This window comes from Drosophila gunungcola, assembly GCF_025200985.1.
Source record: "Drosophila gunungcola strain Sukarami chromosome 3L unlocalized genomic scaffold, Dgunungcola_SK_2 000005F, whole genome shotgun sequence".
Classification (NCBI taxonomy): Eukaryota; Metazoa; Arthropoda; class Insecta; order Diptera; family Drosophilidae; genus Drosophila; species Drosophila gunungcola.
Window position 1 is genome coordinate 2,095,442 of NW_026453180.1, and position 11,215 is coordinate 2,106,656.

General features: G+C 37.0%; 1 protein-coding gene across 1 annotated transcript in view; it reads right to left on the reverse strand.

Annotated features, from left to right (window-relative positions):
• The window catches only part of LOC128259504 (titin), an 81,684-nt gene extending 78,423 nt beyond the window's left edge, over positions 1–3,261 (reverse strand). The window contains 2 exon segments of the mRNA XM_052991900.1: positions 1,762–2,114; positions 3,018–3,261. Coding sequence (XP_052847860.1) covers positions 1,762–1,945 — 184 coding nt within the window. The 5' untranslated portion in view covers positions 1,946–2,114; positions 3,018–3,261.
• Between the last annotated feature and the right edge of the window lie 7,954 nt (positions 3,262–11,215).

The following is an 11,215-nucleotide window of genomic DNA, read 5'->3' on the forward strand; positions in this document are numbered from 1 at the left end:
ATAGACGACTTTTGAGCCAGCTGTTCGAAGATAAACAAATACGGAAATCAGCTGACGGCTCTCCTTCTCTAATCCTCTTTCAAATTTCTTTCTCCATTTTCTCTCATTACCTTCGGGTGATCATCTTCGGGTAATCATCTTCGGGAATTTGGTATAAGAGAACGCGTACATAAATTCTCACAAACACCTTGCACTCTTCACCATCGAAAAATGTAAACAAAAACTCTTATACGGTTTATATGTAGTATTGGTATATGTATGTCAGTGAAGTCGTGGGAGATGAATAGATAAACTTATAAATAGACCCAAAAAGTTTAGCTGTATTCATCAATTAAGATTTAAACGATGAAACATAAGTTGACACATGAATATATAAAAAGGCGAGTTGGAAATTTTTCTGATCGTGTGAGGACTGAATTTATTTTTGATTTTCGAAATTTTATTAGTGACACATGTGGGCATATATAAGAGGAAAATCATAAGAATTAATGTGTATAATTATTTTTATAGTCCTCTTTTGATTTTAATTTTTCTGCTTGTAGCTATATCTGCTAGCTCAAGGTAGATTAATCATAAGAAATAAAGCAGATTTCCTTAACTGTAAAACTAATGTGTTTTAGAATGTGTTTAATCCTCCTTTGATTATTAATTTTTCTGAAAAGTTTTTCCTGTTTATGTTTTAGTTGTTTGTACAATTTTCGCCACTTCGTTATGGCGAAGATTGAAATGTGGCAAAAGGGTTACCTTTATAACTATTTTCTTGTATTTCGATTGATTTAATCTAGTTTTTAATAACACTGAAATAGCAATTTTGATTAGCTCATTGGCTATTGTAAACAGAAAAATGTAATTTAAGCTAGTTAATTTTTATAAACTCGCTGCTCAGATGACCGAATTAATCCTAATTCAATCGAGTTACTATAAACAACGAACTTCCGATAAAATCAGTTTATAATCGGAGTCAAGTTTAATATTTTACTGCATTACAAAGATTATAGTTTACACAGGTGTAACAGAAATTGGGGTAAACAATTATAAAACAAAATTTTAACTAAACAAGTATGTTATTTAAATTTGGCTGTGCCTTTAAAAACTATTCCTGCATCTCCTGGATTTTAAGTTTCATGTCCTGCAGTTTTTAAATAAAGAGTAACTTTTTTGGCTTTACCTACAAATTTAAATTAGAAGTTGACTTTAGAAATTCCAAAAACTTTTTCTAGCTTTCAATTTCTTTACCTTAACTATAGGATATTTAATATAACACCACTAGCTATGTACATTTTTGATACGGTATTGAAACAAATATATTTAAGCTCATTCAACCCTTGAATGAAATTGAAGTAAACCAATTTTCTTATTGGTTTGGATTCAGGACTATTAACTCAACATCTAACAAATATTTTTTTTAAATTATTTTAATTTTTTTTAAGTAGATTTTATGTTGGCTTTATTATTTGTTTGTTTTTAGATTTTGGCTCTTTATTTTCTTGTAGTATTGTTTTTAATTTTCCAATTAGCAAGAGTTTAATGAATTCAAGGCCTTTGCGGGGAAACAGCAAGCGGGATGATGGAAAGCTTTATCCTGGATCCTTTGGCCAATCAGCGGAAATTGCCTGGGGACAGTGGGGATTCTAAATCCACGGTGTGAATCCCACCGAGCCAGCTGCAAACTTCCCCTGCGATTGGCCGCCCCCAAATGGGGACATCCTAGGACGCAAGGACACAAGGACACAGGTGACAAGGACGATTACGATGACTGACCTTGCCGTTGGGTGGTAAATTGGCTGCGCTGGACGTGCTGCTCGGTGCGGCTAATCCTTTGCTGCTGGTGCTGCTCCTGGCTGGAGTGCGAGTACTCCTGGGTGGAGTACTGCTGCACCTGCTGCTGCTGATGCTGCTGCTGCTGCTGCTGCTGCTGGTACGGGTTCGGATTTTGTCGTTGCATTTTGCTGCGTTATATATCACTATATATCATTTAAAATGACAACCAAATCGCTGCAGAATGAACTGCACTGTAGAATTGAACACCTCGCGATCACTCTTTCTTTGATTTGCTTCTTCACTTGATATACTTCTATATATATTTATCTCTCTTTGGTCGCTTCTTTAAATTGCTGAAATAAAAATATAAATTTTCATGGATTTTCACTATGATTAGGCAACAAAAAAATGCACGACACTCGGGTTATTTATCACTGCGATTTTGGCGAACACTTCTTGTTTTTTATATCTTTATGTTTTGCTGTCACACATTTTGTTTAATGGCTTTGAATTTTTATTTTTCTCGATACATGAGTAGATATAAATCTGTATCTGTATCAGCCATCCTTCTCCATATTCATTTTCATATTCTTTGCTAGTGAGGCATATCCAACTATTTTTAGCCTCGAGAATATTTCACTGCGACGCACAGATACGCACTCGCACATACACACACACTCTTTCTCACACACAAACAGACATACATGCAGAGATACACAGTCGGTGGTAGCTTCTTATTTTTCACAGGGCTATTAATATCTATTTTTTCTGGTTTCTCCTATGGGAAAACCTTGCATTGGCCCAATGAACTTTGCTTAAGAATTTTCACAATATTCCTGCCACTATTTTGGCAGTTCCAGCGGATAATCCTTGCCAGGATCAGCCAGGATAACGCACATTCGCACACATGGTACGTGGTCTCTTTCGCTATATGCAGGTTCGATTATATATAGATTATATTATATATCGCTTGATATCTGTTTGCACACGATTTCACAGCTAATTCGTTGAATTGGGTGCGGACCCACGAAGTGGAGCCACCGAAGCACCGATCCGATACGATCCGAATCGGAATCCGAAACGAAGCCCCCGATCGGGTGGTATTTTTAGATATTTAGCGCACTGAAAAATTCTTTCGGCATTTTTCTTGAAGTGGTTTCGTAACCAGAGAAAATTTTCATGAACACTTTTTCTTCCACTGATTCACTGATTCCTTCAGGATTCGCTTAATTTTCACACTTCTGATTGATCCTTACTCGAAATTGCGTTATCCTTTCGACGTTCTATATATATTTGCGTATGTGCAGGACTCTAGGCGAACGAAATGGCTGCGAACGTATACATATATCTGTACCGTGTGGTGCGTTTAGATATAGATATATGTATATTCTTTTAAAAAATATCTATTTTCAAACTGTTTCAAGTCATAATCCCCGAGACTGAAACCAAGACGTCGATCGTTTGTGAGGTGCGAGCGAAGAATGACAAAATCTCGCGGAGAATGCGATCAAGTAGCTGTGCCTGCACAGCCGATCTTCGCCCGATTTCACACGATTTTCGACGATTCCATACGGTTCCATACGATCTCCCGCCGAGAGAGAGGTGGAGAACTCGACGATGGACGATCGTGCTCCACATGAGATATTTTTGCATTTTCCTCGGAACAAACAATGTGGTTGTTGTTGTGGAAAAATACTCCCCAGAGCGATGAATGCACTACACATCACTGCGGGGCATATAGGTTTCTGAGGATCAAGATCCATAAATTTATAATGTATTTTAGCTTTAGGTTTTTAGGGTCCAAGATCCAAACATTTTTATATATATTTTAGTTCAATTTCTATATAAGAATTCTCAAGAAATAATTCTATATGTACATTTCCATAGTAACAATCGCTGTTTTACAATAGTAGCATACTTTCTTCTATATATTTTTTGTTTTAAAACAAGATTTAAGATCAGTGTATTTTTAGCTTACTTCCTTTCAACTTAATCGAGGTTTTAGAAGCTTAATTCCTTCTATATATTTATGGTTTTATTATACTTGATTGTTGCAATATATAAAATTTTCTTGTCATTATTGCGAAGATATTTTCATGCTGCTTTAGTCAAATTGCTGGAACTCGTTATGGTTTGGCCATCTGATAGTTTGATAAACATTTGCCCCAGGAGACTCGACAATTTGCCTTGGATCACCAAAATGAGAGAAATATCTATGGGGAGTCTTCGCTAGTCTCCCGCTGCTCTTTCTGGCTCTCTCGTTGAATTTCGAAGTGTTCGGGTTTTGAGTAAGTTGGCTAAAAATATATGGCGATTTATTTTTGACACGTATTTTTCAACATTGTGTGCACGAAAAAAAGAACAGAAAAGAAGCCATCCCAAAGAAATTCTAGATACTGTAAGAGTCAAATGCATACACACGGCACAGATCCGTATCTATTGATTCCAGTTCGGAGATCCGTTCCTTATGTTTGCTCTCTACTCCGCAAATCTGGAGGAAATATCCATCAAAGTTGATCTTGTACAAATAAATGAAATACAAATTGCAATCGAATCTTGGAATTATACTTCGCACAATATAATTAAAGGCTTAAGGGGGATTTGGCTTGAGTTGGCTCAGCTCTCGGGTCTTTTTCACATTTTCCACATAATTTATTTTGTTTGTCTAAAATTAAAACCACATAGATGTATAGATATGTATAAAATTTGGCTCGTCCGCCCGTTTGATACATATAACTTGATTATTCATTTTGTCTCTTAATCATCAGCACACAGATATGTGTTTCAGTGACCAATTCGCAAAAATGTCGCAACTTTCTATTTTATTTTAGCCATTTCAGAAAATCTCAAAAACAAATTGCACCTAAAACGTCAGTTGGTTTTGGCCTTTTATGGCTAGGACTTGCCCCAAGGCAGCCACTAAATCGCTGTATACGGCAACCCGGTTTGCAATGGTCATGCAATATTGTTTTTTATTGTGCACAAATTAATTGTTAACATGGCCAGAGTAGTAGTAACAACAGCGGCAGCACAGTAACAGAATCATTAAATTACAAACTCGGAGAAGTTGATTCTAGGCAGCCAAGCGCAGCGACGGCAAAGTTTCGACTGTCACCGTATATACACAAATGTATCTACAACCATTAGAGTGGCTCGAGCAGAGATAAGCCAAGAAAGAGGGAACACGCATCGTGGATGGCTTTCTTCTGGCTAAGAGATCCACTAAAACAACAACAGGAGTAACAGTTAGCCGGTTCTGCAAGGCGGATTTCAAAGACAATTTGCGTTTGTTTTTTACGTTGCGCTGCGAAAATTATTATTGTACAGTGACAAAAACATATGTCATATTTAGATGTGTTTAAAATTTTTGTAAAGATAACTAAAATATCAAACGCTTTTGTTAAGTAAAATGTATTTCGAAGTAACATTTTCGATTTTATATAAAAAATAGCATACCACGGTGACACTATAATTGCCAAACGGTTCAAGCGTAATCAATAAAGCTTATGATAACGTTTGCTTAAATTTTTTTTATAGTATAGAATCTGAAAACGTTAAATGATTTCAAATGATTTCATGTTCTTCGACCTAATTTATCTCAGTGCACAGCGTTTTTTCGGGCCACTATCCACTTGACAGTTGTCTGTAAGATTAACAGCACTTATCTATCTGGCCAGGTTGAGGCTGTATCTGTATCTTATCGCAGATGCTTTGTGCAAAAATATTCGCCCAATTATGTCACGGCCCGAGAATGTGCCAACAAACACAACACGTATACAAGAAAACATTTCTTTTGTCTTTAATTAGTATTATTAATGGTTTAGTAAATATAATAAGGCAACTGTGGTTTAGGTTTAGTTCATTTTTAGTTTTTTGCTCAAAAATTAGTTTGGCTTCTCCCAGCTCTCGAACTCTGGCGATGCTTTCAATTTACTGCAAAAACGAGAAGAATAATTCGAGTTCAATTAACGATCGTACAGAAGACAAGATCGAAAGGATGAGAAACAGATACTGGATGAGTTGACACTTAAGTGTTGGAAGCAGGCAACATGCAACAGGCTGAGCGAGAATAATGTATATTTCTTGGGATTTCGAGTATGTATGTTAATGCCACCCCCCCCCCCCCCCCCCCCCCCCCAAAGCCGCTGAGCTGGCGACCCCAAGCCAATGCCCATCCCATCTTAGGGTTATAAATACACTACGGTTGGGCTTTGTGTGTTTAATGTTTTGCCCAGATGTAATGAGTCGCGTAAGCAGATCTGCATTGCCAGAGTCTCGTTTTGGCATCAAATTTCGCGACCATTGCAGGCAGTCTCCATCTCAATCTCAATCCCAAGTCCCAGTCCCGGTCTTAAGCCCCCACCATTCAGCAAAACCATAAAACCGAAACGAAACGTCGACAACAACGATGTTGCGGCGACTGCGCCCCAAGAGCACTGCATGCCAAGCGGCAATTTAGGTATAAAATGTCCAAATGTGGTCGACTTAGTCCCTCGAAGTTGGTACAACAACTATCTAATGATTTTAATTTTATGCTGTTGTAAGAAAGATTTTTCCTATTTTTTAAATTTTACAAATTTTACCTAAAATATTTATTTACCTTTACCATCCTGAATTTATGTACCTTGAAGAAGTGTACATTTCTATTTGCTTGTATTTATTCTATTTAAATTTTCGAACACTTCTTTAAATAAACGAAAGAGTATTCCAACTTCGGCCCTTCACACTTATTTTCTATTTTTCTTCAGCCTTTTATATCAATTGTTTATACAATTAGACACACGAGTCGCAGTTATAGTCTTTATCCCCCACCGCCACCATATACCCATCCGCTCGAACTGTCGAACCTCCCTTTCTGGTAAATGAAAGTTGCAATGTGGTGCAGAGAAGAGCGGTGGCTGTAATCTATATTTAGTAATTTTACATGCGGTACCTCAAAGATATTCGAAATATGTGATATGTGTGTATGGATTGCGTGACATGGCAAATGGATGCAATATGCGCGATTGAGAGATCGAAACGACGGCCCATTTTGTAGTTAGCAATTTTCCAGATTGCTTGAGGATCAAGATGGATGCATTTGGCCGATGATTAATTATGGATTCGTTATGCAAACAACATTTTTAATGTAAACAAATCGGAGAATGCCATTAAAATGATTGATTTTGATTGTGTTTACCTGTTTGCTCACGGAGCTGCGGCTCCTGGCTAAAATCCGAAATGGACACGGTCTTGGTGCTCACATAGCTGATGGACTCGATCGTGGTCTCCCACTTCTGGAACGTGTTGATAGTGTCGCTGCGAAGAGCTCGACTCGACTGGGAATGATTGTGATTGTTTCTCAGTGGCGTTGAGGAGCGCAACGACATGGTCGATGTGGCCGAACCCATGGACGAACTCGCCGGCGAACTGGTCGATGTGGAGGAAAACGAGGCTGATTTGCGCAAAGGCGTTTTATTGACGCCATTATTATCCAGTGTCTGTTCCGTGAACTCCGGCGTCGGTTCCTCTTCGGTTATGAGCAAACTATCAGTTTGAGTGCCTTGATCTGCAAAAATGTACAGGGAAAGAAATAAGAACAAATTATTGCAATGGTAGACAATGAACATTTTATGTTCCCAATCGATTATAAAAGCCCTATTCTCGTTTTTAGTAGGAACGAAAACGCTTTAAGCAAATGCCTAATATTTCAAAGTACCACAAGATCTGTAATGTATGTAAATGTATGATAACATTTATTTTAAGTAATTTGGTAATTAGACATAAAACATCCAGAATCTTTGCCAAAATTCCCCACAAATGTATTTAACAAAAACCTTGAGACAATGCATAAAATATATATTGCATTTACTAGTTTAACTTACGGCATTTCAAATCTTATGTGTAGTATTTTTTTCTGTATATCGAGAATTGAGACTTTTTGTGAATTAGAAACGCGGAAATGATTGGGATCTTCTGTTTTTATGGCTGCACTGCTGCGTTTTTATATTCCTGCTCAATTAGCTGGAAACAATTAAGTTCTAGCGCCTTTCTGGCAATTAACGGAATTCGTGTTTATGCTAAAACTTGGCCCCGATTTTTTCAGCGGCATCGAAATCACTGCACATTTTCAACACACCAATTTTTCTATTGTCTTCTTAGTTCGCTATTTTGTTTGCTAATTTACAGCGTGCGTATAAATAAATAAGTTGCCAAGATTCTTTTTCGCCCCGCGAGAGTGACTGGCTTGGTTGGCAGGGTCATCAACGCGTGGCAGCGCGGATGTTTCAGAACCCATTCCTAGAAAAAAAAAAACCCATTCCTCAGTTGATGCTGCCTGTCATCGTGGATTATGCAACTGAATTCGCGGGCCTTTTCTTCAAGGCGTCTTTCAGTTTGTTGCGCCCAATTAAATGAAATCTATGCATAAAGACATTAAAATATTTTCATGTTTGCACGGATGCTGGGCAAACTGAAGTGCTAAATGGTTTTTGTTCAAACATCTGCGCAGTTATGGGCCAATTCCTTAAGTTTTCGGCCTGCTGCTGGTTTATTACGTTTTTCTGCTACCCCGTGGGTGTGAGGAAAACAATTTTACGAGGCTCCCAACTACTTTATAGTATCAGATTCGAATGCCTTTGGCTCTTATCCAGTTTATAAACATACAAATTTGGTTAAATGTATGTATAGATTGTCGCGGCTGCCCAAAGATTTGACCGAAACCAAAGCGGAAATAGTCTTATTAAAATTTATGTGCGGCAAGTGCGCCGGCCATACAAAATTATCTGCCAGAAAATATAAATTATATAAAACGAGTATCTATATTTTTGCAGTACGACGTAGTTAGCTAAGTGAACTACTTATTAAATAGCTCATTAGATATCTTATGATCTTAAAAATTCTGAATTATTAAACATTTATTAAAAGTGCGACCACGCCTTTGCCATGTTGACCAATCTAATATAATGTCATAATAAACCACTCAACTGGATCCCACAGAAAGACCTCATCTAATGGATCACCAAATTGTTTCCTCATCCACACAGTTCTGAACAAAACAAAGAAAATCGAAGAAAATATGAACAAATATTTAAAGTGGCAAAAGAAAAATGTGTGTGGTGTGTGTGTGTGGTTATGTGTGACTTGTTGCGCTGAGTTCATTTGCTATTTTAAGAAAATTACCCAATTAATTTAGAAAAACACAGAGAGCAGGGAAAAAACCATAATGCGAATGTTTGTATAGCTACGGAAAAAGACTCATCACAAAAAAATTTAGAATGGGACACTTTGGTGGTCAAAATATGTAGCACATATTTTGGCACCCCGAACAATCCAGGCATTTCGCAATCGTATTCAGAATAAGCGATAATGTTTGGCTTTAGGTATTGGAATCTGGTAAAATAACATTTACCTTTTTGCACTGGCAAAACATTTGCCACACGATACACAGATATTGTGTTTGCACAAAGCGGGTGAAATTTTGCAAATGTGCCAAATAAAAAAAGAAGAAATATAAAGAGAGAAAAGGAATATGCTATACAGGCCGGACACGGCCAAATATTTTAATTTCGCCACACGCGAAATGTTTTTCATATTTTTGCAAAGAATTTTATTTTGACAGAGTTTTTTCTAATATCTGACAGCGTTTTATCGGCGCGGAAAGCAATTTTATGAATCATTAAGGTGCCAGATCCGGCCATATGCTCGCATTCAAAATTCGATTTCCAATTGAAATTACCACGCCATTATATTTTCGTAAACGATGCACTAAGCACTGGCCATGATGCTGCAAATGACTCAGAGTGCTTGCATTTGGCCCGTTAGTGGGATCTAATTTGTTTCTTGGACCGCTGCCTAATGACTCGAACACTTTGGCCAGGCACTAAGCACACAATTAGAATTGGCATATTGGCAGGCGAGGACCTTGAACCACCCAAAAACACCCAACTAACCAACTAACCACTCGACCACCCACCCACTTGCGACTAATCATCGACAGAAATGCGTCAAATGCGCCAAGGCAAGTGGTAAATTCAGATGAGTTTGTACATGATGAGCAAGGCTTTTTTCTGAGGCAATCTACTTTTGTTTACTAATTTTTTTTGTATAATATGTCAGGAAACTTTTCCCTTCATTTTAGGCGTATTGATTTTTTTTAAATACATTTTTTTTGTAGGTTATCCGCTTTTTAAATGTTTAATTCAAACCCAATCGCCCTACATATTTTACACTTTTTCTGAAAGACAATCTATTCATAAACTAAATAATATTTTATATCCATGTCCACCATTAGATTAGATTCTATATAAGAACATTGCGTAATTTATAATACTGTTACGATTTTCCACACTACAGTTAAAAGGTTTCAATTAAGTATAAAGAATACAAAAATGTATTTTCTCGTTAAAATACAAATGTATACTTTATCCATTTGTACAACTACTTTAAAGGACTTCCATTGATTTATAGCTATTTTTGGCAAACGATTTAGCTACTTTCTGTGGCACACTCTATTAGTTGGCAACACAGCAGGTGCTGTGGGTTCGGTGTCAGTGTCAAGGACTCTCTGAGGCCCAAATTCTGGGCCCATGTGTGCTCATTGCCTTGACAGCCGAGAGTGTTTATGTCTGGCCTGTCCGAGTTTCTATGCTGCCCCTTTGTTTCGAGGAAATTTTTCGCATTTTGCGCGTTTTACTCGCCGGTGATTCTTGGCAAGCTGTCGCGACAAAAACAAAATGCCATGAAAATTAGATAAATAAACATTGCAGAAAGGCAAATAAATCATCTATGAGCAGCAAAGCGAAACTTAGTTGAACCGTCAGCCACCCACCCACCACATTTCATTTCACACAAATCCAAACATTTATTCAGCCGATGCCTCAAAACTTTTTTTGAATTATCTGAAATGATTTTGAAAGCAGTTTTTTGGCCTAGTTTAAATATTTATACTGCAATGAGTAATGAACACTAAATGACTGATGTTAATTGATAGACTAAGTGCTTGACAAGATATACGTGATTTTAAGTTTCTGTACTTCAGAAATTTAAATTTAAAACTTTTCTTAAGGCAGATAATAAATGTGTGCTGAAAGAATAATTAATCTTGGGATCAGATCAAAGATCAACAAAATTAATGTCAAAATCAATCTAAAAGATTATTTTTCAAAGATCTGAGGGTTTGATAAAAATGTACACTGAACATTAGAAACCTAAATTTCTTCGCATTCTTTTCTTACAAAATATTTTTCAACATGGATTTTATTGATAATTTTGAAATATATGTTTTACGATTCTGAGATCTGCTATCATTTGGCGCCATCTAACGCCTTAATAGCTCGAAAGCTTTTTCGAATAAATCTTTATAGCTTTTTCGAACATAATGCGCAACATTCAGCGTAGAGAGCGCCACCCTCAAGCTTTTCACGATCAGCTGAGTGAGGAAAAGCCGGAAAAATCTTATGAATATAAAACACAC